Source organism: Catharus ustulatus, chromosome 8 (assembly GCF_009819885.2).
Source record: "Catharus ustulatus isolate bCatUst1 chromosome 8, bCatUst1.pri.v2, whole genome shotgun sequence".
Classification (NCBI taxonomy): domain Eukaryota; kingdom Metazoa; phylum Chordata; class Aves; order Passeriformes; family Turdidae; genus Catharus; species Catharus ustulatus.
The window spans coordinates 16,658,169-16,685,147 of record NC_046228.1 but is presented as its reverse complement, the minus strand read 5'-3'; the positions used below and the strand labels follow the sequence as shown (position 1 = coordinate 16,685,147).

Sequence of the window (26,979 nt, the reverse complement as noted above, 5' to 3'; positions counted from 1 at the left end):
TAAACATAATTAAAGCTTGAGTCCATAGAGTTTTGCCAAGATTTCCCTAGAGTTATGATAATACATAGCTTGGACCATAGATTTGACTACCCTTGTTCTCATCCTGAAGCACACCTAACAGGGAGCCTGTTTCCAGCCTGAATTGCTAACTTCTGAAATGGCATTCTCCTTTAGGACAATTGGGTTGTAAAGTCAAGTAGTGAACTGAATATAAAACTTAGTTGATTGAGTAGAGTTCTGTACTGTGAAAGGACATCTTCTTCAATCTGAGATTGTTGAGTTTTCCTCTTTGAGAAGGATTTAGATTCCTATTACATAAATAACATGGAATAACATCTCTACCCCAAAGCTATACTGTTTTGAAAACACAATTATTTCTTTGAAAGCTAAATTTGTTCATCAAATTTTGAGTTAAAATCTAGTGCCTCTAAGAAATGTAGCAACCCACAGAAGCAAGGGAATGCAGAAGAGAGATAGGAAATATAAAAACTAGAATGAAGGGAATAATGAAGGAAATTGGGCCGTGCAAAGCAACCATTAACCCAGTTTAACAGGACTGTGTATTTTGCTGTTATGCACTGTTCCAGGAAGCTTACTGTCCTTAAATCTATAAATAGTATCTTTTTCATAATTTAAATTTTTAGACATGTCATGGAGCAAATGAGAATGGACACAAAGCTGCTGTGCAATCTAGTACCAATCTGTACTGATTTTTAGGAGAACTCAGTGGCTTCTGTTCGACTGGTATTATGATGCTCAGCATAATGAATCACAGAGGGTAATGTGGACAAGGAGGTGACAGAGCCAGTGCAGGCTTGGTTGTATCCCTAGTAACCATTGCTCTCAGGAGAGACCAATGTCATGGTGTGAGACCAGACCCCAGCACCCACCATGGAATTCACCTCTGATACAGGTCAGACTCAGCTGGGGTGGTTAACACTTTATACACTTTCTGTAGGTAGCCTGAACTGCATGAAGTGAACATATTCCTGACCTGTTGAGTATTTCTAGCTAGTATTTCACAGAATTCCTGAATCACTGAAGTTGAAAAAACCTCTGGAGCTCATCTATTCCACCTCCTCTGCTTGAAGTGGGATCAATAGAGGAGATTGCTCATGACCTTATCCAGTTTGGTTTTTAAAGTCTTCAGTGATGGAGGCTCCACTGGGCAATTCCAGTGCTCCAACAACCTCATAGTAAAAATCACCTATTTCTGATGTGTGAGTGGAATTTCCCATGTTTCAATATGTGTCCATTGCCTCTTGTCCTTTCACTGGCCACTAAGATTCTCTCACAGTCTTTTTTATTCCTTTCTCCATCAAGAATTTACAGATGCTAAGGTCTCTCCTGACCCTTCTTTCCTGCAGGCTGAACACTCCCAACTCTCTCTCTGTCCTTATACAGGTGGATTCTAAATTGGTTCACTCTCTCAGTAGATTTTTTTCCCTAATGTTTAGATGGAGTTTCCTATGTTTCAGTTTGTGTCCATTGCCTCTTGTCCTGTCACTGGAAAATACTAAGAAGTCTCTTGCTCCCTCTTATTTAATTCCCCCATCAAGTGTTTATACACATTGCTAAGAACCTGCTCTGAGCAAGGCTAAACAACCTCAGTTCTCTCAGCCTCTTCTCAAATGACAGAAGCTCCAATCCTTTAATCACCTTAGTGACTGTTCAAGCACTTTGTATGATAAAAACATAAACAGACGGGAGAAAATTATGTGCTAAGAGTACCATGTACCTTTCACTTTTTAATAGCAAATATTTGCATCTTCTCTGACTAATGTTTCTGTGTTCTGCTGTTTTGTAAAAAGACACTTATCAAAGAAGCAGGGCTCTCTATCACATTTTGTCTATGCTAAATAAATTACATTATTCCTGTAAGTGGTTGCAAGTTTATTGTTCTTTGACCACGAAGTGTCATTTAAATTGACTCCTGTTTACATCAGGGACAGTGGTTTGAACAATAACACCATTGAGAGGTCATGTTCATAGCAAGGATGTTTGCTCTAACAAACATAGTAAAATTGACATTTTTACTGACTAAAAATTGTATGTAAAGATTTGGACAGGTGTTGCTAAAATCCAGACAAACTATGGAGTTACTTTTTCCTTCTTCAAAAAAGTGACTGGATGCAATCTATCTACCACAAACCAGTATGCTTTCCATTTCTCTTCTTTATGGCTATCTTTGTTATGTGGTTTTGTTAGCACCACATTAAGTGTACCAAAAACATTAGTTTTCAGGAGTGTTATTGAGTCTACTGAAATTCATTAGCTTGTCTTTATTGACTGAAGGACATTAACATTAAATAGGAATTATAATAAAGCAGTTTCAGTACCTCATCTTGACAGTTTTCAACAGTTCTTGAAGTTTTTTTACTATTCACTGATATATAAAGAAAAGGGCAGGGGAAAGGTTTTGCTTCACTGGTACAAATGTTAAGAAAAACAGATGCAATGAAGAAAATTGTACAATAGATTTTAAATATATCAAGTAAAACTGTGAATTGCTGGTCTGTGTTTGAAATTACTTGTTTTAGATATATTTTGTAGCAATGGTTTCTGTCATGGATTTGCTAAGTCGATGCATAATGGTAGACACAGCCCCCAAATACATGCTTTAGTTCCCGACTGAGAGAGTTATGATGGCACCAGTGTTTCTGACAAGTTTAAAAGACACAGGATAAAACACTAGACAGAATTCCAGATTTCTCAGCAGGAAAAATGTAAATCGCCTTAATTTTATTCCTACTGAGCTGTGGCAACTGAGGCCTTGTATTTAAATATGAATTATTAAATAGACAGCATGATGATGATAGGAGCAGACTATGTGTTACATGTATCAACAAGTTCTCATAAGCCAAATTCCTTGTCAAAATTTCATATTCCCATCTATGCATTTGTCATAAAGGGAAATAATTTTAAGAGTATTATGCCTTTTATTCTTAGAAGCTTCCCAAGGATATAAGATTAGGGAATGGAGTGAGATTTGCCATGTGAATTGATAGGTAAAACCTTCTAGCTTTATGCCTCTAGAACCTGAAGTTTTTACAGCACTGAAGATAATTATATCTAAAAAAACTTAGTAAAATGCATACAGATTGTAGTAATGTAGAAAGGTCAGAAATTGGATATCTTTAGCATATTTTATAATTTGCTTTAGAAAACCACTCTTGAAATGTATTTAGCATCTATGGGAGCTCAGTTCATTACAAAATATGAAGATTTTGCAAGTAAAAATGTTTAGAGTATGTTTGTGCTTTTTCAAGTGTGTTGATACAGTGAAAAGGCAGCTGGCAATCTGAAGCTGAGCTATTATATCTGTGATAAATCTCATCTCATAGAATCTCTTAGTGTTTGACTGTCACTAAAGAATTTGGGACTCTTGCAATGCAGATCAGAAATAGCAGTGAGATATGAAACAATAGTAAAGAATGATGCATGCTCTCTGCTGATTCTACACGCCTTTGTAAGATGTATGTAGCACTCACCTCCTGATGTCTTTACATTCCTGCATGGACTTCCAGACTAAAGCTTGATGAAAGCTGATAGTCACAATTTTAATGAGGACTGTAGGCTTGCATGGACTATGAGCATGCATAGTGAAGTAAGATAGTAATGTTTATACAAACCAGGCCTAAAGATGTAACATAAATATGGTTATCCTGCCATTTAAGTGTAGATATCCCTGCAGGGGAATGTAGTAGTTTTAGCAAGATTGTGATTCTTTGTAAGGAGGAAATGAAGATCTCTTTTTCTATATACAAAACAAGATTCTTGATACAATGATCCAGTTTGTACATTTGTTAGATGCTTTCATTAAGTGTCATTATATATTTAAGTATCAGAACAGGTATTTTGTTGTATTCGAGTATCTTGATCTCTAGAAGGGCTTGGCCTGTATTGGGGGTATTATTAATTTTAGACTCACAAGCGTGTAATCTCCTGAAGTATTAGCTACATCAACACTTACTTCCTAAAGTATTTTGTAGCAAAGCAGTCCACAATGATGTCTAGTTGATAAGACTGGACAAATTTGAAATGTGAAAATGAGCTTCAGCAGGCAGTACAATTTTGTAAAAGCAGGATTGTGTATGTTCTTTGTATTCTGAAAAACACTCAGCCCTGCTCTGTCAAGAACCCTAAAAACAGAGAGTCCAAACTGCCACAGCCTACTCAGCTAAAAGGCACATGATCTCATTCACACTGTGCTGAATCCAGACTTCCAAGTACTACAAGAGGAAGTTCAAGATGAAGGGATGGTAGACGAGGTCTCAGTTTTTGGTTGATTTTGTGTCCATTCTGATTAAATGCATGTAAACCAAGTATATGCTGTTTATATGCAGGCAGTCTGAAAGCCAGAATTTTGTAATTGCAAAAACACTATCAAGCTTATTTTACTTACTTGAGAATTATTTTATACATCTTTTCTTTAGAAAACTCAGTGATGATAATGTCAGGCACTGACACCAACTTTTTTTTTGTTTCATGCAGTCATGTAACTAGGGTTGGGCAAACCAGCAACTTCCTAAACTAATGTCACTGCAGAACTGGCAGATGTTGCCAAGTTAAGGACTGATTGCTCACTTGAGAATAGGTTCTGGCTAGAATCCTGAGTGTGTCTCTCCTCAAAACTAGCACATTATTCACATGAAGAATCAACTAAATATATCGGTTTTGCTTAATTATTGCCATTAGTATGATGGATAAAAATTATCAGAATTTTAAGATAATGCTTTCAGTGAAATATTATATGCAGTGACACTCATTTTTTAATGCAAACAGTTAAACATCTGAAGTACCTGAAGAGCTTTCATTTTTGCTTTTTCTTATGGAAAGTTTTTTATCTAACTCAGTAGGCCAAATTCCATGGTGACTGTAGTCATATGGTTGGATGGACAGGATCACATGGAACATGATTCTGCACAGACCTTGACTCTCTATGTACATATATACGTTAAATTGCTGTCAAAAAAGATCATAGGAGGATGTGATGCTTGGTGTCTTGGTCTGTCCCCTATTTTCTCTTAGTTTATCCAGAAGAAACATTCTCTGTTTTCACAGATATCTTTGTTAGGTTTTCTCAGATGAAGCTGACTCTTGTAATGGGCTGACAAAGTGACAGTTCTCATGAATGAGTCCCATGCAGTTCAAATGAAATGGAGTCCACCCAACATTGTGTTATGGAGTTAAAGGTTTTATTCTTGAGAGAGAGGGAAACAGAACTCCTGTTGAAAATCGGTTGCAGTAGAGTTGTTAACTCCCAAAGACATTGTGAATGTCATTAATTTGTCTTGTAAAAGATGAGGCAGTGTGGTTGCTACTTTTCTTTTGCCTTTCAAGCCTCTGTTTTCTGGTTCTGCCATCATAACAGACATGAGTAGATTTGCTGAGGATTGGTTTTGCTGAGCTTATTGATGTTTTAAATTTGTTTTGACTTAAGATCTAGTAGCAAGTCTTGTTTTTAATTGCAGTGCAAGTTGATTGCATAATTGTGAAGCTGTTTGACATGTGTGATACAATTTGATTTGCATTCCTGCCAGTTTTCAACTGTAAGAAACAAAATCTGTTAGTAACAATTTTAGTAGGAGTCACTGGAGGTTTCTTACAGTTTGTTTCCATTGTTTTCATTTATCTTTTGATTTCATGGAAATTGAGAGATGAAACTATATATACAGTAATTTCACGAATACAAGCCGCACCAATTTGACTAAGATTTTGCTCCTAAACCGGAAATGCGGCTAATTATCAGGAGCGGCTAATACAACCTCAGAAGTGCCTGCCAGAGTGCTGAGCCGAGCAGCTGCAAAGTCGGCATTTTGCGATTGTTACAAATCGCTACTCTGTTGCACCGCGGGTGGAGCCTGGCTCCGTCTCCGCCCGCCGCCGCTGCCGTAGGAGCGGGGGAAGCTCCGTCCCTGCCTGCCACCGCGGGGCAGCGCCGACCCGGGGTGACCGAGCCCAGTGGCAGCGCCGGCCGGCCCCGAGCAGCAGCACCGTGCTGGGCCACCTGGCCCCGTCAGCGGCCCCTAGCGGGCTGAGCCTGCACAGCCTTAGCTCAGCCAGTAAACCCCGCCCTCCCGCGGTTCTGTTACTAATTGCACGCGGGTCCTCGCTGCGAACGACAAAGCGGCTTATATTCGGGTGCGGCTTATCTATGGACAAAAACCGAAATGTTTGCCAACACCCAGTGATGCGGCTTATATTCAGTGCGGCTTGTATTCGTGAATTTACTGTAACTATTTGAAGACTTCAGGTTATTGTTTAGCTGAGCCATATATGTTGATGTAAGTGGCTTTGATAATTTAGGGAGAAAAGAGAGTGGAAAAAATATTATCTATAATGGGTATTTTTACATAATATATGTGTACAATGCAGTATAGAATGGAAGAGGATATATATTACTGACAGAAACAAGGATTTTTTAAAAAGTAATAGAATTATAGTAAGTAGCCATTAAGATGTCTTCTGAAAAAGCATAGACTACATTGTGACTTGATGAGCAAGCTTGAAACCCATGTTCATACTGTTATAGAAATACTTTTCCCCTGGAAAGATACATGCATCAAATTGGCCAGGTGTTTGCTCTCTGACCTACAGATCCTGGAAATCTATGGAGGAGACATAGTCTTGCCCATGCAGACAACAACTGTATCAGGTGCTCTGTGCATGAGTACACCACTGGAATTTTTCTGATAATGTAGCTCTGAGTATCACTGATTGATTTATTTTTTTCCATTGTGGAGTAGCAGGGAGACTTGAAGCAGTTATTAATTGCAGAGCAGATTTTCTTTGGAGAAGCCTCAGAATAAGCAGGTGATACTATTGTAGAGAGCAGTGTAAAAGGAAACTGAGCTGGCAGAAGCATATAATCAGATAGCAATAGGTAAAATAGTGAAGAGGTATTGGAGATTATATAATAGAAACACAAGTGGGATTTCCATTAATTCAGAGACAGCAGAAGTGAAGTAAATGGCTGAGATCAAAAATGTAATTCTGATGATGCAAGATGCTCGTGGTGCAGGGAGAACACCTGATTAAGAACCGAGGTAATTTTTCAAATTATTCATCTTCTTTAAGATCTTACCAAAGCATGCCACTATTACTTGCTCTACTTACACAGACTTGCTAGATTTTGCACTTACACAGTATTGCTAGAAATTTATATAAAGTATAGGACTGTAAAAGACTACTTTGGTCATGCCCTGTGGTTCTCCACGATCAGGCAACTCTGAAATAATGCCTGCTCCATTGCAGCCTACAGAACATACTAAGAACCACAAAACATTTTTTTCCAAAACCTATAAAAAGATGAAGGAGATGTAGCACAGCAGACCAAAGTGCATGGAAGTTATTGTGCCAGGAGATAAAAACCATGAGGCTGAGGATACCACCAGGATTTTAGTTGCCCAGCGATCCTAACTCCCCCACAGAGCACTGGTTTTTAACGAAGCACACAGGTAAATGGAGGCACAGAAGCCTTGGTTTTATTTCTTGTAAACCTCCTGCAATTGTGTCACTCCCTGCGAGCAATCTCTGGTGCTTCAAAGGCTAACCTCACTTCATCAAAAACCAGTTACCTATGGAAACAAAAAAACAGTACAAGATTTTATACTATAACAAAAAAATCTTTGCCTTTAAAGCCAAAATAATGTCAGTTAGGTTATTTGCACATGAAGAATCAGCTACATGGCTGTCTATACCTGTACTGTGCTTTAAAAACCCAAACAAACCAGAAAGCAACAGCTGATCACAATTCACACATTGGTCACTGGGGTAACCGAACAGACAATTTGGTTTGTAAAATTTTCTAAGTTTGTCTCACTTCCTCTGGGAAGTTTCTGAATATATTTGTGTCTGATACATGTAATCGTGCCTATTCAAACTATTCTTCAAAATAAAAATTCAGTATAGTAGCAAAATAATCAAGGAAACAGAAGGAAAATACCTTTTTAAAATATACCCATCACACTTAATTCTTAAATCTACAGCTGCTTTTAGCTGAAAAGTTTGGATTTTTCTGAGATTGTTGTTTTTAAACTTGCAATACTTCTGAAGACTATAATCACAGTTCTTAAATTTGCTGTTTTCAGGGAGGTATGTCAAACTGGTCAGAAGATCTTCACTCAGGATGTTTAATGGTCAGCTAATAATATGTTCTAAAACAGTTTTTTTTCCTTTTAACCTCTGCATACAAGTGACTAAAGTTAAATTGTCTCCTTCGTGCTTGTGACAATTTCTAGTCAATTTTGTTTCAGAGTTATGATTTTTTTCTTCCTTGCAGTGGCAATCTCCCTCTCCCACTGCTATGACCTTGTTTCTTGTTTTGTTTCCCAAGCTGGGAAGAGACAGTGTGTGCTATGGCTGACCAGTATTTTAGAGTATTTTAGTGTTTTAGTGTTTAGCTAAGGAAATGTTTAACAATACAGATCTGCTCATCTTTCCCTTGCTGGAGTCACTTACATGATTCTCTTTTCCTTACTAACAGCCAATTATTATAAAGTCTGTAGGAACTTACTTTACAATTTCTCTTACTTTTTAAAAGTTCCTGGAATTTAGTTCAACACAGTTGGAACACTCTGAGACACAATTTTACCTTTCTCTTTATGTGCTCCTTGAATGCATTTTTCTTGTTTACGTATTTGTCAATGGCCTAATAATACAGATGTTGGCATTTTGCAACCTGCTTTGCCACTTTACTTTAGGCTATAAAAGAAGAGTAAGCATTAAGAAATGCTATATATATCCCAGAAGTGCTATTATGTGCTAATATATGGCTTCTTATAGTGAGCTCAGTAAGGATGAAGAAAAACCCTCGTGGTAGAAATGCAAACCCTCTTTGCTGATCATTTTCATGAGTAATTGATGGGGATAAGAATAGCCTCCTATCAAATCAAAGGCAGTTTTCACTCTGAGGACACTTATGATTTTTCATACAATACACAATGTTACTACTCTTTGCCTAAAAAGCAAAGAAATATGTCACATGATCCCAAGATTATGACAAAGATTTGCTGCTAGTAAATTATTTCTATGTATGAGAAAGTATACAAGATGGAGCAAGGAAAATTCCAATTGGACCTAAATAAATTAATTGACAATGAGGATAGTCAGGGGTTGAGACAAGTTGCCTAGAGAGGTTGTATAATTGCCATCTTTACATATACTCAGACTTTGTTTGGATGAAGACCTGAGCAACCTGAATTAACTTTAACATTAGACCTGCTTTGAGCAATGGCATTAGACCAGATGGTGTCCAAAGGTCCTGACAACCCAATTAATGTTCTATTCTAGATGATGTTCTACTTGATTGGGAATTTAACACATGGGGAAATAATTGACCCCATGTGATCTTTCTACCTGAGTAAATATGCAGTAATTTTAGGTAAGTTGTCTGCAGTTTGAGGGAGGCTGATCTTCCTCTCTATGGTGCAGAACTGATGAGGTGACATGTGGAGTGCTGTGTCCATTCTCAGAAGAAAAAGGACATGAAACAAATCTCAAGGCTCCAAAGATGTTTAAGGTATTGGAGCATTGTTCAAATAAGGAGAGGTTGAGAGTTTGGGGACTGCCCAACTGGCGGGGAAAAAAAAGTCTCAAGGGGAACTTTTCAGCACATATAATTCCTTGATGGGAGGGAATGAAGATGAAGAAGTCAAACTGTTCTCAGTAGCACCCACTGACAGAAAAAGAGGTAATGGGTACAAATTGAAACACATTAAATTCTATCTGATGACAAGAAAACTTTTTTTTTTCACTATGAAGTTGATCAAAACTAGAACCAATTCAGATGTGCCCCAGTAATTCTTCCATCTACAAAATACAAGTAACTCTTAGGATAACTGGAGGGTAGTTGGAGAATTGCCTAGAAACGACTGCAGAGTGGCTTGATAAGGATGTAACATTGTACCAGTGTGGATCTTCTTGCGAAGTTAGAATTATTCACTCATATAAAAGTTTGCTGAAAATTTGGTTTTATTGACCAATATTTATTTTGCCTCTGAAATTTATTTGGGAGCTGACATCAAACATTTCAAAAAGTATTAGAACTGCTTTAATGAAATCCTTGGAGTTCACAAGTTCTTGTGTGTCCTAGCTGTTCCTGTAAAAAGATACATTTTATTCTTATTTAATGTTAGTAATTACTCTGTTTCACATCAGGATGATACAGTAGTTCTTTAGAGATTTCAAGAAACTACTCCTCGAGGATGATAATGCTTAGAAAGCAGCGTTTATTTTCTGTGTGTTAGGAAAACTCATATAAAAGGTGAAAAAGGACATGGCCTTTTTAAAAAGGACTTGGCCTTTTTAAAAAGTAAGCACTGTGTTAGAGGATACTGAGGGCTACTGAGTACAAGTTAGCTGATGAGAAAGTCAAAAGTTTAAGAAACACAGAAAAATGAGAGCAGCTGTATTTTTGTCACTCATTTGAGGGCTATAATCACCATCTCTGTCATACCATGTGTCCTAGGGTGACTTGTGGTACTGTATTGTGCCCCCACCATCTGCTTGTGCTGGATATTGAGTTCTGTGCCTTTTAGACTAGATCCAAGAGCGAAGGGAGGCAGAAGCAATGGTGCTCAGTTTTATCTGCAGAATCTTCACTTCTCCCCAGGATTCCTTTCACTTGGTGAGTTGTCTGCAGCATGGATAGAGAGAGGACGACTTTCCTTTGCATTATAAGCTAGTTTCTAGTCCGTAAGCTGAGTCAAGAAAGTTTTTCCTGGGAAGTGGCTTTTTTCTGGAGCTGCTCAGCTTTTCTCCAGTCTGGAAGTCCAGGACAATGGCAGCTGCACTGCAGCCTGAACACTGGGCCTGAGCCCTGGGGAGACTGAGCGAGACCTGAGCCCCACTCACACAGCACTCTCTGAATTTGCCATCTCTTCAGAACAGCCAGAGGCTTTATTGTTTAGCATCATTCATTTTTCCATGCTTGTTAAATAAACAAGTTTTTTCCATTTTCTCCAAGGAGATTTCTTTCCAAACCAGTTGGAATCTGCCTTTTCAAAGGAGACACCTTTCAGACGTTTCCTCCCAATTTTGTCTCAAACCAGGACCAATATTTTGGCACCCAATGTGGGGCTCAAGAAAATGGAAAAAAACCTGTATTGCATTTTGGTTTTACTTACTCTGTGTTGGGATAAAGCAGTCAGTAGCCATGCTACTTGAATTCATGATATCTCTCTGGCTTGAGGCACTGATATCTCCCCGGTGCATAGGCCTGTTTGAAGTAAAAATAGTTTTCTGGTCCCTAGACTTGTTTTCTTACCCACAGATAGCTCCAATTTTGTCCCTAATATGTACCTTTTACAGAAGAAGGGCACGGATTAGGATTGCTATTTTGCTGGACATGGTGATTATGATTTATTATTTATTAACAAAGGTACTGGGGTTTGTTCAAAATGTGAATGGTCCGTTGTTTATCCATCCTAATCTCCATCCTAGCTTCTGTAGCCTGTTTTGGGGGTTTATTAGTGACTGCAACCAGTTTGTTAGAGGAGGAACAGGGGATGAGGCTTCCCAGCCTTTCCTCTCCTTCTTTAAATGTTATGTCATCTTTTGAGAATGTTCAGTTATCCCTGAATGTTAAAGAGAGCACTTGCCTGGTATTTTATCTGGTAAGCTTCCTCTATATGGTCTGCAGCTGTCTAGAGTGAGGGCTGAGCTGTCCAGAGAGGTTGAGGAGATATCTGACCTGGACATGGACCCAGGCATTGAAAATCCTGAGTGGTGTGGGAAATGGGAGAAAGTGGGCCAGACCCTAAAGGAATTTTCTGGCCCAATAGCCTTGGACTTTCCCAGTGAACAAATTCAGAACCCAGAAAAAGTAGGGAAATATTTGCAAGACAACCAGAACACTGTGTTTCCTGTAACATATTATACATACTTACTCTGATGAGCTCAGTTCATTTCTTAATTCTGTTTCTTTCATAATATGAAATGACTGCCTTGTTTGATTCAAAAACACTATTCTTGTTACCTTTGAATGGCTATAAGTAGATCAAAATGCTCACATCAATTGTATGGGCCTGTATTTTTAAATAAACCTGTTGCATGCAATGCTAGGAGTTAACTATCTTTGAATTTTTAATTAATTCATGAGCATTTATTAACATAATTTGCTTCCTGATGATATGAAGCATAAGTATTTTAGGATCTACTTTCCTCTGATAATGAAATGAGAGCTTCTTCTGTGCTGCTTCTCGTTTGCTCTTTATGTTGTGGTCTGGAAAGGTGCTGAAAGGCTCAGCTTTCATCGCCTTCAGTCAGCATCTCATAAATACAACTTGGTACCAGCAGGACTGAGTTCCTGCATTGTGGAGAGATGGGGCAAGAATTTGTCATGTACACTATCACTTACCTGGCAAGGGACTGCTTGTCCTTAAAAGAGGGACTTCAGTATGACTTATGGGAATCAATACCAGTTGTGTATGTTTGCAAGTATCCCAACTGCTGTGTGTGCATTACTGCATGGCCTGCACAGTATAAGCGACACAACTGAGTTTTTAATGTGCTTGAATAGAATACTGTGCATCCATTACTGTGTAAGCATGAGCCTAGCTGATTAATTCATTTAGAAAATGTTGGGGAGAGGGGGTTTTGAATGGGACACTTGATAAACTATGTCATGAAATCTCACTTAGAATACAGTTTAGTTTTTTAAAAAGTCTTACCAGATGCAGAGGTTTATAAACAGCCAGGAGAGGCATCAGCTCTCCTTGTTTTAAATGCAAGTTTATAAGTTAAAATAAGTGTATCAAACTACATTTGAGCAGAGCCACTCCTATACACATTCTGAAATAAGTCAACTTCTACTAAGTTGACTGAATGTGACTAATGAAAATATTCCCATGAGATGTATACAGTTTTTGTTGTCTATTTAGTGTTCTTTAGCCTGTGACTTAGTGTGTGCTTTGTGGTATAAAACTGCAAACAATGGTTAACAGTAGAAGATTTAAACCATCAAAACAGAACTCTCTTAAGCTGTACTGAATCCTGGGGTGCATCAGGCACAGCATCACCTGCCAGTCAGGGCAGGTGGCTGCTGTCCTGCTCTGCTCTGCACTGGTGCAGCCTCGCCTTGAGTGCTGGGGCACTTCTGGCCACCTCAGTGTAAGAAAGATCTCAAGCTGTTAGTGAGTGTCCAGAGGAGGGCTGTGGAGATGGTGGGGGCCTAGAGGGGAAGCATTATGAGGACCGGGTGGGTCAGGTCACTTGGGAGACTGAGGGGAGACTTCATAAAGTCTGCAGCTTCCTCATGAGGGGAAGCAGGGAGGCAGACACTGATCTCTTCTCTGTGGTCACCTAAGGAAATGGCCTAAAGCTGAGTCAGGGGAAGTTTAGGATGGATTATAGGAAAATGTTCTTCACCAAGAGAGTGGTTGGGCACTACAACAGGGCCCCCAGGGAAGTGGTCACAGCACCAAGCTTGGCAGAGTTGAAGAAGCTGTTAGTGTGACTCAGGGATGTTTCTGTGCAGGGACAGGAGTTGGACTTCGATGATCCTTCTGGGTTCTTTCCAGCTCAGGATACTCTATGATTCTATGCTGCTTCAAAAGATTTTTAGCTATATAAACTTTTGTTCATGTTGTGGAGAAATAACCTCATACAAGATGAACATTTTATCAGGAAAAATCATTCAAAAAAATCAATTCTGTTGAATTGCTTTGGGTCTGATTTATCATGCATTCATCACTGTACCGTAACTTTAATTGTAACAGTTTTTTGATGCACCTGACTCAGACTAGCCATTGAATTGATGTAAATGGAGATCTATTGCCTGGTAAATATTACAGCAGTAGGACTAGATGGCAGAAACAGGCCAAAGTTATTAAAGCCTTCTGCTGTTGCAGCACTTACACGAGGATGAAAGGGAAGAGTGCACTGGAGGGCCACTGCAAAATAAGCATTTATTTCAAAATGCAGAACAGAAAAGCAAAGACCAAAACCAGTCGCAGGTAATGTGGTGGCATTGCAGCTAATACAGGAAATGTCTCCTTATGTTTCTGTCATTATTGTGAAAAGCAATATAAAAGAAATTTTCTAGAAATTGTACAATTGGAAAATTAAGGCTGCGTTAGCTTTATGGATAATTACCTGGTAATATGATGGATTTCTGTGACTGGGGGAGAGGGGGCAAAAAGCAGATGCACTGAGCCACGGAGACAGCTTTTACTCGTGCTGAAGCCCTTGCCTAGTTTGGTCCCGGTTCTAGGAAAGCACACGTATTTTCATGGGATTTGGGCTAACTTAGTGCAGTGTTTAGTGTTTGCGCTTGCGGGCTGGAGAAATGGGTTTAACTTCCAGCTTTCCACGGGCAGAAGCTGAAGTTATTTTTAAGAAGGGCGCCGGTGCCCCAGCGGGTGTGCGCCGTGCCGAGCCGAGCCGGGCGCCGCCGCTGCTGCTCTTACCTGGGGCGGGCAGCGCCGCCGCCCCGCTCCGGCCGGGCCGCGGAGCGCGGGCAGCCCGCGGTGCGGGGCCGCGCAGGGCTCCGGCCGCTGCCGCCCCGAGCGGCGCTGCGGGCTGTGGCGCAGCGGGGCTCGGCCGGGAGCAGCGCCTGCGCGCCCGTCCCGCCCGCCCCGGGACCGGCCGCGGCAGCCCGGCGGGGAGGAGGGAGCGCTCCGAGCGGGGGAGGCGCACGGCGTTTCCCTTTCTCTTTCGCCGGGCGCCCGCCCGAGGCCGCGGGGCTGCGCCAGGTACGGCCGGGGCCGCGGCGGGGGCGGGAGGCGCCGCAGGTGCGGGAGGGGAGGGACGGGAGTCGGGCGAGCGGGGGCAGAGCCGGGCGGCCGCCGCCCTCTCCGGCCGCGGTCCCGCGGGGCCGGGGCGGCGCGGGGGCTGCTCCCCGCGGGGCCCGGCGCGGCCTGCGGGCCCGGCCCGGCGGGGCGGGCTGTGCCGGGCGGGCCGTGGCTCCTGCACCTGTCACCGCGACCCCGAGCCCGTCCCGCCGGCGGCCGCAGCCCGGCGGGGCGGGGGCGCGGCCTCGGAGCTCGGCTGCCGGCGCACGGCGGCTGCTGTTATGTAAATTACAGCCCCGTGCCGCTGCCAAGTTCATGGCGACGCTGGTCCTGCGGGGCATCGCCGCTGTCCGGCCGGGCTCACACAGCTCTCTTTTCCCACGTGTGTTACAGGTAGGAAAATGACTCGCCCGGCACAGGAGCAGGAGTTATGAGCCATGTCTCAGTGAGACCTGCGGAATTAAGATCAAATGCCTGGAGAAGTCCAGTTGCACAGAGCAGTGCTGCGGCTCTTGTGAACTCTGGACATCGACGCCTCTCAGACTTGCTTCTCTGGCCCCAAGCACTCTGCCAGCGTTTCCTGCTCCACGAATGGCTACTCAGAGGAAGCACTTGGTGAAAGATTTCAATCCTCATATCACCTGCTATATCTGTAAAGGCTATCTCATCAAGCCAACTACAGTAACGGAGTGCCTCCATACCTGTAAGTAGTACTTTGCAAAATAGTCCCTCCTTTGTAACTTATATTTTTTGAAGTCTTAATATGCTTAATATGACCACTATGCTTGTTCTTGTTTACTGAATTTTTTACGTATTCTGAATTAATCCACTCTCTTCTGGAGTTTCCTAAACACTGGTCTGTGGTCTCAGGCATCTTGCTCTCTAGACAGTTCTGTGCTCCACAGTACAAGAGAGATACAGAGCTCCTGGAGCAGATTCACCAGAGTACTAAGCTGGTAAAGGATCTGGAGGACCTCTCTTGCAAGGAAAGGTTGAGGGAGCTGGGCCTGTTTGGGCTCAAAAAGGGGTGCTGAGAGAGGTCCTCATTAAGGTGTGTGAATATCTAAAGTGGGTGTCAAGAGGATGGAGCCAGGCTCTGCTTGGTGGTGCCAGCCAATAGAACAAGAGGCAGTGGGAAGAAACTAATGCATAGGAAGTTCCATCTGAACATGATGAAGAACTTCTTTACTTTATGGGTGACTGGAGCAGATTGCCCAGAGAGGGGTGTGGAGGTTCCCTCATTGGAGATACTCAAGAGCAGTCTGGATGTAATTCTGTGCCATGTGCTCTGGAATTACCCTGCTTGAGCAAAGAGGTTGGACCAGATGACCCATTGGGATCCCTTCCAACCTGATCCAGTGAGGGTATGTCAGCTCTGCTGGACGCCTGGCAGAGCAGAGACCCTTTTGTTTGCCCTAGGCTAGTGGTGATTGTGCTGGCTCTAACACCAAACTTATATCACTGTTGCCTGTCTGATCACAGGTGAGATCATTAGGTCAGGTGTGCTGTTTTGATAATATAGCCATGCTTGAAACTTAAACGAATGTATCTGTCGGCATTATGTATGATGGATACACTAGTTTGGTCAGTACTGGCTCATGTGTCTCTAGTGTGTTCCATGGTACAATGCAGAGAAATACTTGAAAGGTGGTAAAATATTTACTTAGGGAGTAGATCTCTTTCAATGGAATTGTCTCAGAAAAAGACAGTTTTTTAAGTTGTCTTCTGCTCCTACTACATCTAAACCATTGTCATGTATGAATCATAAATGTGTATGAATGGTCCTGTGAAACTCTGTCATCTTACTTTCACAAGCTTATTTATATGCTTGCTTTTTTTTACATTTATTTCTGAATAGGCAGTAGTTTCACTGTACCTCGTTAGAATTTGACATCTTTGCAAATAACATTTGAAGTCTTCTAAAGGAAGAGTAAGGGGAATTGTATGTTTCTAGTAGATTTCCCATTTTTAAACCTTTAATATGTATCAGTTAGAAGTCTTGTCTTGGCATTTCCTGTCATTTCTGTGCAGTGTTATTCTTAGAGTTGTTGCTGTCTTCATTGTTAATTTTTACAATTTCGAGTTACATCCCTACTACATGAAGCACACAGAGAATTAAAACAATGGAAGCCACTGTGCAGCAGGAAAACTATGACACAGAGTCCATCACAGAAACATGGTGGGATAACTCACAAGTGGAGAGATGCAGTGGATGGCTGTAAAACTCTTCAGAAGGGGTAGGAGAACTGGTGGGGTAGCAGGTGTGTTAGGGAGTGTTTTGAGTGTCTAGAATTCAGTGATGGTGATGATAGAGTGTTCATGGGTAAGAACTGGGGGCATGGCCAACAGGGCAGGTACCATGGTGGGAGTCTGTCACAGATCACCTAACCACAGTGAAGAGGCAGATGAAACATTCAAGAAGCAGCTGAGGGAAGTCTCACAGTCATTAGCACTTGTTCTAGAGGAATACTTCAATTTACCAGATGCCTGCTGGAAATAGGAGAGAGAAGACAGTCTAGGAGGTTCCTGGAGTGGGTGAAGGGTGACTTCTTGACATAGTGGGTGAATGAGGCCCTGCTGGACCTGCTGTTTGTGAACAGAGAAGGACTGGGTGATGTGACAGTCAGAGCAGGTCTTTGGGCACAGCAGTCACAAAAAGATAGTTTTCAGTTCTTGAACAAGTAAGGAGGGCATTTAGCAGAACCACTTCCTTGAGCTTCTGGAGGGCAGATTTTGGAGCCTGGCTGACTGAGTCCCTTGGCAGGCAGTCCTGAAGGGCAGAAGAGCCCAGGAAGGCTGTATGTGCTTTAAGAAGGAAATCCTAAAGGCACGGGAGCAGGTTGTCCCCATGTGCAGAAAGATGAGCTGGCAGGGAAGGGGACTAGCCTGCCTGTACAGAAAGCCTTGTCTGGAACTAGTAAGAAAAGTAGGGTTTATAAATTTTGGAAGAAGGGGCAGTCAACCTGGAGGGACTGCAATGATACCATGAAGTTATAAAGAGAAAGAATTAGAAGGACCAAAGCCCAACCAGAACTTACTCTGGCTACTGCCATAAGAGACAATTAAAAATGTTTCTGTAAGAGCATGATTAAGAAAAGCAGTGCTAAGGAGGATCTTCATTCTTTATTGCATGCAAAGGGAAGGTAGTGACAAAGAATCAGGAAAAGACTGAAGTATTTAACAGGCCTAAATTTATTAGAGAGAGGTAAATATATTATTATATTCTCTTTGCCTTTAAAGAAACTGGAAGATTTCCAGTATTATCTAATTTTTTATGGTTGAAGTTTAATGAACATTAGTTATTTTTAAAAGGTTGGGGTTAGGGGAAAATAGTTACAACAGAAATCAGATTTAAGAAAAAATGTTTTTATTGTGGAATCTTTTTGTTTATACAATTTATTTGTTTATTTACTTTTGCTCCCATTACAAAACAATAATGGCAGAAGGAGCATTCTCTTCTCAGCAGCATCTGCTGCTTTTGTTCTTTTGTAGTTTGTGAGCTCTCCACTGAGCCAGCTCTGTTACTGCCTAGTTCCCGGGTTAGAGCACGGGAATTTTACTGGCCTGCCATGTAGTTGCTCAGGTGTCCTCGCTGAAAAACTGCCACGTTTGGGTTATTAAGCAGAAATGCAGGAAAGAAGGTGGTGTTTCTTTAAAGCAAAGTCTTGTTACAGTTGCCAAAATACAAAAATACAAAATGTGCAAATCTTATGTCTGCAAAGGAAAAGGTAATGGCAGAATTCAAGAAGGTACTCTGCTAAGTTATCTTGTAGAAGGTATTTAATCTTTTTTAATTCTTTGGTTTGTTTTTTTTTTTCAAATGCAGGTATGGTACCATACAGGTATGATTCTTCAGTATTGTCCAAAAAGATACCACAGAATACAATGATTTTAACTGTCCTTTGGTATTTGTCTTGTACTTACTAATTGCCATAACTGAAAACAGTGTTGTACAAATGATCAAAATCTGAAGATATTAATGGTTGAAGAAGCAGCTTAAATTCATTAGATACTGGGAGTACAGTGTATTACTCTGGACAAGATGAAAAGCATGTATTGACATAGATGTTCTCCAGTGATCATAGGGGAACTAATGTGATCAGTAGTAACTAAAGCAGGGAATTAGCAGTTAATTCACATGTTGTGTATCACTGGAAAATAAGTGAAGTTCTACTCTGAGAAATGAGTGCCTTTTCAATAACAGATGTTCCTGATGGTGCTTTTGAAAATGTTGGACAGATAACTCCTCTATTCCCTGGGAAACCTAAACGCAACTTGGGTACCAGAAGTGAAATTTTTCCTGTCTGTTGAAAGGAAATGGTTGTGTTACTGCGAAATTACTTATTCTGTAAATTCAGTACTTAATTTTTTTTTGCTACTTCAAACAGAATGGTTTTGTCTTATGGAATGAGACCTTTTTTTCTAGTCTATTACACAGTTGTCAAGGATGTTTAAGAATTACTGATGGAAGCAGACTGGATGTGAGCTAAAGGGCATATCCCATCATCTGTCTCCTGAGTCACTCTGTTGTTTAGTACAGTGTGCACTTAGAAAATTTGCAAAATAAACTTTCCTCAAGAACATTCTTCAGTATCTTAAAAAATAACAGGCTGTTTACACAATCATAGAAATGTTGGTTGAAAACATCTGGAGGTTGTCTAGGCCAACTTCATGCAGGAGGCAGGTTAGTTGCCAACACTATAACAGGGCAAACCATGTCTCTGTGTAGTTGGCATTTGAATTTCTAAGCATGGAGTCTCCACGACCTCTCTTAATAACCATATCCAGTGCTACAGTCTTTATCTAGTTTTTCTGAATGTCCTGCCAAATGTTAATATGTGACACTATTTGCCACTCCCAAGAAGATGGGCTCCATCATGCCTGTAACTGCTGTTCAAATTGTAAAAGCTATTATTACATCACCTGCCAGCCTATGGCATGATTTGCTTTTGGCAAATTGCTATTGCCACTTCCTGATTACATTTTTGTCCCTCACATAGCTGGAAATTGACTCCAAGGGACATGATGTAATCTCCATCTTCCCAGTGAGCTAGAGGAGGCTGGTTAGCTGTACTTCCCTGGGTCATCCTTCCCCTCTTTATTAAAGGTGGGCATAACACACTACCCTTTTCTAGTCATCAGGTAGCTCTCATAATCACCCTGGTTATGATGATAAGCTTTCATCTTAGTGAATCCTATCTGGCATGTAGATTTAAATACATCCTGTCTTTCTCAGTAGACTTTAACCTGCTGCTCCTTGACTGTTGATCATCCCTCTCCTTCCCAAGTCCAGCTGGGTATGCAGGGAGATCTGGGATCAAGTGCTGCCTGTGAAGATCAAGGCAAAAAGATACTGAGGAATTCAAACCACTCTGTATAAACTATTCCTGAGATTTTTCCCTCATTCATTAACAGGCATATTTTGTCTGTTTCCTTCAGCTACTAGCATACTTAAACAATTCCCTTATGTCTCTCTTCAGTTCTTGCTATGGCTGGGCCTTGGCTTTCCTGCTTTTGTCTCTAATGCCAGAGTAGTGATTTTATGTCTGTTTGTTTCCCATTCTTGTTTCCACTTTTAATATGCTCTACTTTTGCATATTAATTAGGAACCATGTGCACTAAGCAATTACTGAGCACTAAGCAGTTCTTCTGACAAAGTTCCCTGTACAGTGGACTGTATAGCTCAGCCGGCTCTCCTAAGTCTCTTTTCCAGTGATAGTCTCCTTGGGAAATCTGGTGAGTGGTTGCTAAAGTCCCATCTGCTGAAGTTCAGAGTCCTGACTGTACTGTTTAAGTGTGTATTCTTCCTCAAGATCCTCAACTCAAGGAAAGCTGCTGTCTGTGGCTGTATTCATCACCAACTTTTCCCTGTTATGAACAGGAGATCAAAAGGTGCATTTCTCCTAGTTGGTCTCTCTAATATTTGTGTTAAGAAATTGCCAACCAAGGCAGTCTAGAAACTTTCAGAAATGTCCTTCTCTGCAAGAACTTTACCAGAGATGTAATTTTCAATATCAAATAATCTTTCAACTAGAGTGGTTTTCAGATTTTGCTAAAAAACCTGTGCTGTCAACAGAAGATCCCAAAAAAACTTCACTGCAGCAAAATTTCTCACCCTCAGAGAGAAGCTGCCTTCAGAAGCTGAGCTGCCTTCAGACTCCTTCTCCTGCAGAAACTTCAGTCAATGGCGTGTAGCAGGGCCTAAATGTTATTTTTAAATTGTTTTCAACACAAAAAGTCTTTCTTGGTTGTCATATACTGAAATTCTCTCTCAGCAGAAGAGAATCCAGTGTGACTATGTCTGGTAATTGTAATTAAGAGTGGAGTAGTCCCACTTGTATAGTTTCTGAAAAGGGTGGTTAAGTGAATTGAAGTTTTCTGTCCTGTTTTCAAGCAAACACTTTCCCTAAAAGTAAGTGCTTCTAAAGCCAGACTTGAGGTAGATAATTAAATACTTCAGTAAACATACCAAATGACTTGTTACACCTCTGTGCCATCAGTGAGGTGGGTTTGATGTTCCACTAGCTTTACGTATCCTGTGCCCTTTCTTTGTCCTTGGCTCACTGAATCAGAGTGATTAACTTTGAGAGAGGAGATCTTTGGAAGAATTCAAAGGATGAGTTCTGACAAAAAATTTGTACCGCAATTAACTAATTAAACTTTATCTTGTAGAATACTTTATTTTAAAAGTTCAATGTGAAGTTTTATTTAGGTACCTCATTAATCAGCATTTAAACAGTAACCTAGAGGGATATATATGTATGTAGATATTCATAAGATATGTACCTTTTTTATTTGTTTGTGACATACAGCACAGAGTTGCCACTTGTTTCTGTTGTTTTTGTTTGATTACAAAGATCTGAAGGAATGTGTGAACCAGATATCTCTGTATTGGAAAATAGCATTGTTAGGATTGCCAGTCAATTAGCATATGTCACACAAGTACTTTTATCAACCATAGAAAGTCATCTTATGTGAGTTTAACTTTTATTGTGTCTCATCTGAAATGTCATCATACAAGTATGAAATTCAGGTTCTCATTTCACTGGCACATGTAGCATATACTTCAAAATTCTGCAAACTGTACATAGCTCTACATGAGAAAAAGCAAAAGTTCTTTTGGATTGCTTCAGTATTGATTTACAGTTTCAAGGGGGTTTTTATTGTATTGAGCTGGTTGTGCAAACACATGATCCAGATCTGTGTGTTTATTGGCATAAGAGAAACATCCATACAGGGCTGGAATAAGGTTCTTGGTTCCTTATGATGTCTTCTCTGTGTATGTTCTACTCAAAGACCTTTCCTACACTGGGAATGAAGCTCTTCATTAATCATTAGGTTCTTTCTTGGACCATGCATGGCTTCCAAGGGTGTCATCTCCTTTCAAAAACAAAAGGTATAAATAGAGCATGAAAATATATTCAGACTAAGGAATTCAATTCCTTTCCATGGAATGGTTTATATTATGAATATTTCTTCAAGTTAAATTATTGTGGATATTAGCATGCTTTTTGTTTAGCGGCGTTTAGTGTTTGGAGGTTTCATGGAGTCAGTTATCTGACTTAAATAAGTGTATTAGTTATTGATCCCATGGCATGGAGTTCTTCTGAATAGCAATAATTTCAGATTTCTTCTAGATGTAAATGAAAGCTATAGGTCACATAGGCCCTATTTGTCTTTAGTTTGGCAAGCAAACAAAAAACCTAGGAAGCACAAATGTGAAATATCTTTACAAGACAAATCAGTGCAGTAAGAACAATGTCATCTCATCACAGACTTCAAAAACTTCTGTGGTGTGTGTGGAGCAAAAATCCTGAGAACGAGTGAAGGGAATTAAATTCTCTTAAGAATTTCAGAAAGTTTTCCTAAAATGAAAGGAAACTCTTTGAGAAGGAGGCTAATTCTATTGCTAACAAAAAAGAAACCAAATTACTTTGGTATTGATACTAAGCCTCTTCTCCTTTTGAAGAATTTTTCTAATTCTCTGAGTGTGTTGCAAAAAAAAAATCATAGAATGCTTTGGGCTGGAAAAGACCCTTGGTTCTGACACTCCTCCCATGGGAAGGGACACCTTCCACTAGTTCAGGTTGCTCATTTTAACTTGGTGTTAGGCTAGGAAGATTCCACCGAGATGTTGCTGTTTATACTAGACAGAAGACTTACCAAAAAACAAAGACTAACTCCTTTTTTTTATAGGAGTTAGCAGACAAAAATCCATTGAAAAAGGGTTCTCTTTAGCTCAGTTTCTATGAAGTCAAGTTAGAAGAGGTCTAGAGTAAGCCAAAACTTTCTGTTACTTACCTCAGTGACTTTCAGCTGAATTTCCAAATGACAGTAATTTACATCTGTGTCAGACTTCACCGTTTCATTATCGTACTTGCTCCTCAGACTTTTTCCCCTCACACTCTTTGAACTGAGGTTTCCAGCTAATGGCATTTCTGAGACAGTCAGTGACTCTTAACCTGGTGCTTCCTCAGTATTGTCATTACCCACCACTAACCCACACACTTTCTCCTTCCTGACAGAAGCAGTGTATTCAGCACCATATAGATACCAGGATTATGAGCTAGGACTAGCTCTAGCTAGCACTATCAGGTGCTGCACCTGAAAAGCTCAACTGACAAGAGTTATTTTACAATTTCTTGAGAAACTTGGTCCGTGAAGTTAATGTCTTGAACTTAGTAATTGAAAGCAGTTGGAAGAAACACCTATGTGGAGGTTTAATATGTGTGCGTTATCAGCATCAGCTGATATGATATAACCCTTCTAAGGCAAAGACAAATACAGGCTTTGTTTGTCAAAGGAAGTTCAAGATTCCTGGAGTTGTATTATAATTAGGATTTACCAACTTGCTTAGAGATGTTCATACTTCTTTAAGTAATTGATGAAAAGAAATACAATGTTTCAGCAGAAAGCATATTGCAATCACAGCGGTCCATTTATTTTTTCAGCCCATTTACTGATGAATTTGCAGTTCTTATTTCAGTGTAGGTGAATTAATAATAAGAAGAGGATAGAGTTTTTCTCCATCCAGAACATTGTTGTGCAGTAATAATAGCAAGCATATTTGTTCTCATCAGCTTGGCTTCCATTATTAATGACATTAAAATCTACAGTCTGTAATGAATCATTTGGAAGCAACAGTTGTGTAGCACCTTATTTAGTTTACTTTCAGTTGATTGGTTTTTAAATTCATGTTGTTGTTGCTTTATGTTTATTGGTTTAATATGGTCCTGATCCTGATTTTTCAAGTTCAAATATTAAATGTTGAGTGTACATTCTGTCATTGCTTTGGAAAGCACTGTGTCAAAAGGGAAACATTTTCAACCTGTGTTCAATTTCTGTGACTTTTTCTCTTACAATAAGTGTTTAAACCACTATTTTCAGCTGCAGGCAGCACCATTGGAACAGAAGTTATGTGTGTAAGTCGTTTGCAGCTGAGGTGATGGTGGGCTCTGCTGGCTGAAGTTCTCCAGCACACACCTGAGAATCTGTCCTTTAAGGTGCTGCAGGCTTTGTGTGTTATGATTCTGGGAGAATTCTAAGTAGCAAAAATACGTGATAATTTAAAACAGTGTTTGTCCAACCTGTGCTGCTGACCTTGGTGCCTCAGCAGAGCGAAACTAACTGGTTTTGAGGAACAAGAAGGGGATAAGATACAGTGTAATTATTTACTTTAAGACAATACTCTTTTATTTCTGATGCATGAAGTAGCTACCAGCTATCATTAGGTCTTACTTGACCAATATTTTTTAGATTTTGTCTAAGTGGGTTTTTTCTTTTTTTTCTTGCCTTCTTTGTCTTAGTTTGTAAGACTTGCATTGTTCAACACTTTGAAGACAGCAATGACTGTCCCAGGTGTGGCAACCAAGTGCATGAGACCAATCCACTAGAAATGTTAAGGTAAGAATCCATTTCACAACATTTTCTGAAATGGAACAACAACGACAAAAATATCTTAACAGCTTTATCCTAAAAGGGAAATAATTGTTTTGCTTATTTGTATAATGCATATACTAACTGTTCTACGCCTTATAGGTTGTCATTTTCTCAGCTTCCACTACATCCTAAATTGGTTTTTTTCAGATATAGCAAAAGGAGGAAATATAAGGGAAAGACACAGAAATAGTGCTTATATTGTACAAGTTTTTTTTTAAAAAAATCTTATTAAACAAATAAATGAACCAGATATCTTTTTTTCTTTACATGAAATCAAATTCTAGAGGATTGTTTTTGCAAATTATTTAGGGCATTCCAAACCTCACAGCAATTTTTTGTTTTTAGAACAACATATAGAAAATGAATCATGTGAAAAACAATATTTTTCAGGACATAGGTCTACCAATCTGAATTGAAATCTGCTGTAAGATTAATGAAAAGATACTCATGAAAAAGGTTTTACATTAAAAATACCCTTTTTTGAGATTTTTTAATATTATATTAACACACCTTTTTAAAAACAATTATTTTTCATTAAATTCTGGATTCACTTTAAGTGATGTTAGGTTGAAACAAAGATGATAGACATCCAATAAGATAGAAAAAAATCAAGAAGTGTCATCATAAGGAAGAACCTAATATTTTCCTAGAATTATGAAGGCACTCCCTGCCCTCACTCTCAACACACTACCTCCACCCCACCCTCCAGTATTATTATTTTTAATATTGTTCTGAACTTAGGAAGACTTATTCTTACATCAATGTAAAAATATAAATTTACATCTGGAATTTACTAGACTTGGTATAATTTCCTGATGTCATTGGTTTTGTTACAATTTGTCATACGTTGTTTTGATTTTGACTGATCTATGTGTGCACAACCATTCCCATACTTCAGTTATGTACCAAGAGGATAAGTGAGAGAGATTGAATTCAGCAATTTAAAGGGTGTTATTGGCCTAAGTCTTTCTCATCTGAACATTTTTTGGAAGGGTGGGGCTGAGCATGTTTATGTAGATGGTTTTTCTGATTTCCTGTCACTTTCTGAGGTGCTGAGTCATAATAGAATATGCTATAGGCTACTAGTAAACTGAAAATAAAAACATTTAGAAATATTTCTTTCATTCTGATAGGACCAGTTCATATGAGATGAAAAATGCATTTTTTGAAACATGTAGTAGGTGTTTAGTAAACAAGTACTGTCCTTTGAGCAGAAAATTATAGATGTGTGAGAAAAGTTGAGAGCACAGGTCAGAAATGTGGGAAGAGCTATTTTCTATCCAACTATTTCCTGAAATTTCTTTTAGAGTAATTTGGTCTCTTTGCCAAGAAACTGCATATAGTTAGTAGTTTCCTGGCTGTATTTTATGAACCAACTTTAAACATTTGCTAAACTAATAATCAGAAGAGCACGTGAGCTATGCCGTGGAATGATTTTTCCTGGATGTTGCCTGCATAACTTAATACAAGTCTTGCACTCTGACCATGGAGATCAGCCTATCATTGCTGAGGAATGCAGTCATTTTCTGAGAAATGGTGTTGAACACCACTTGGTACTTTTAACTAAGGTCTCTCAGATAAGCGTTATAAAATACTTCTAAACTCAGTTCTGAGTAACTTCATAACTATGTGAGCTTTCTACATGTATCTTAGTTGGCAGCACTTAGGGTCTGTTGTAACTACGAGACTAAATCTGAAATTCAATATTGGGCTCTGAAATGAAAATGTAGGAAGAGTGTTAAATTTTAAGAATTCCCTTTCCCTGATTCAGCAGAATTCTGCATCACCAATAGGGTCTGTGTTAGTGATGCCATGAAGGCAGACTTCTTTTTCTCTTGCTAGCATCCTCCTGTGCATGCAAGTTTTCCTGAGCAATAGTTTGGTTCATATTTGCTGATAATTATCAGAGAGTATTGATCTTGTAACTCATTCAGTATTATAGAAATGGTGAAATAAGGAACTATACTAAGCTGACAGAAATGCTTGGTTCTTCTTTCTGTATGTTCTGGTTTGGACGTTTGGAAGATGTGAGAATAGAAGGAGTTGTCTCAATCAATGTTCTTGTTTCAGCATTATCGGGAAGTATCATAGTAAATGACTGAGACCAGCTTTTTCAAGCAGTTTCATTTTGGAATGGGTTTGATGTGAGTGTCAGAGAGCTTCCTTGTGTGCCTTATGGGAACACTGAAAGATGCATCTGAAATTGAGAATCTTGTAATGATTTCGTTTTTCCCTAATTTTTTAGTTTCCCTGCATTTAAAGATCAGATAGGACTTTTTTTTTCTTCCCCTTGTCAAAGTATTGA

The 26,979-nt window shown here is 39.7% G+C and overlaps 1 protein-coding gene across 3 annotated transcripts in view; it reads left to right on the top strand.

The window, feature by feature from the left end:
* The window catches only part of PCGF5 (polycomb group ring finger 5), a 67,811-nt gene that overhangs the window by 18,424 nt on the left and 22,408 nt on the right, over positions 1–26,979 (top strand). The window contains exons 1-3 of one of the 3 annotated variants that reach the window (XM_033065763.1): positions 14,587–14,696; positions 15,129–15,438; positions 24,542–24,638. In XM_033065763.1, coding sequence (XP_032921654.1) covers positions 15,327–15,438; positions 24,542–24,638 — 209 coding nt within the window. In that variant the 5' untranslated portion in view covers positions 14,587–14,696; positions 15,129–15,326. Of the gene's footprint in view, positions 1–14,586; positions 14,697–15,128; positions 15,439–24,541; positions 24,639–26,979 lie in introns of those variants that run through there. The other 2 variants (XM_033065762.1, XM_033065764.2) reach the window with 2 other exon arrangements.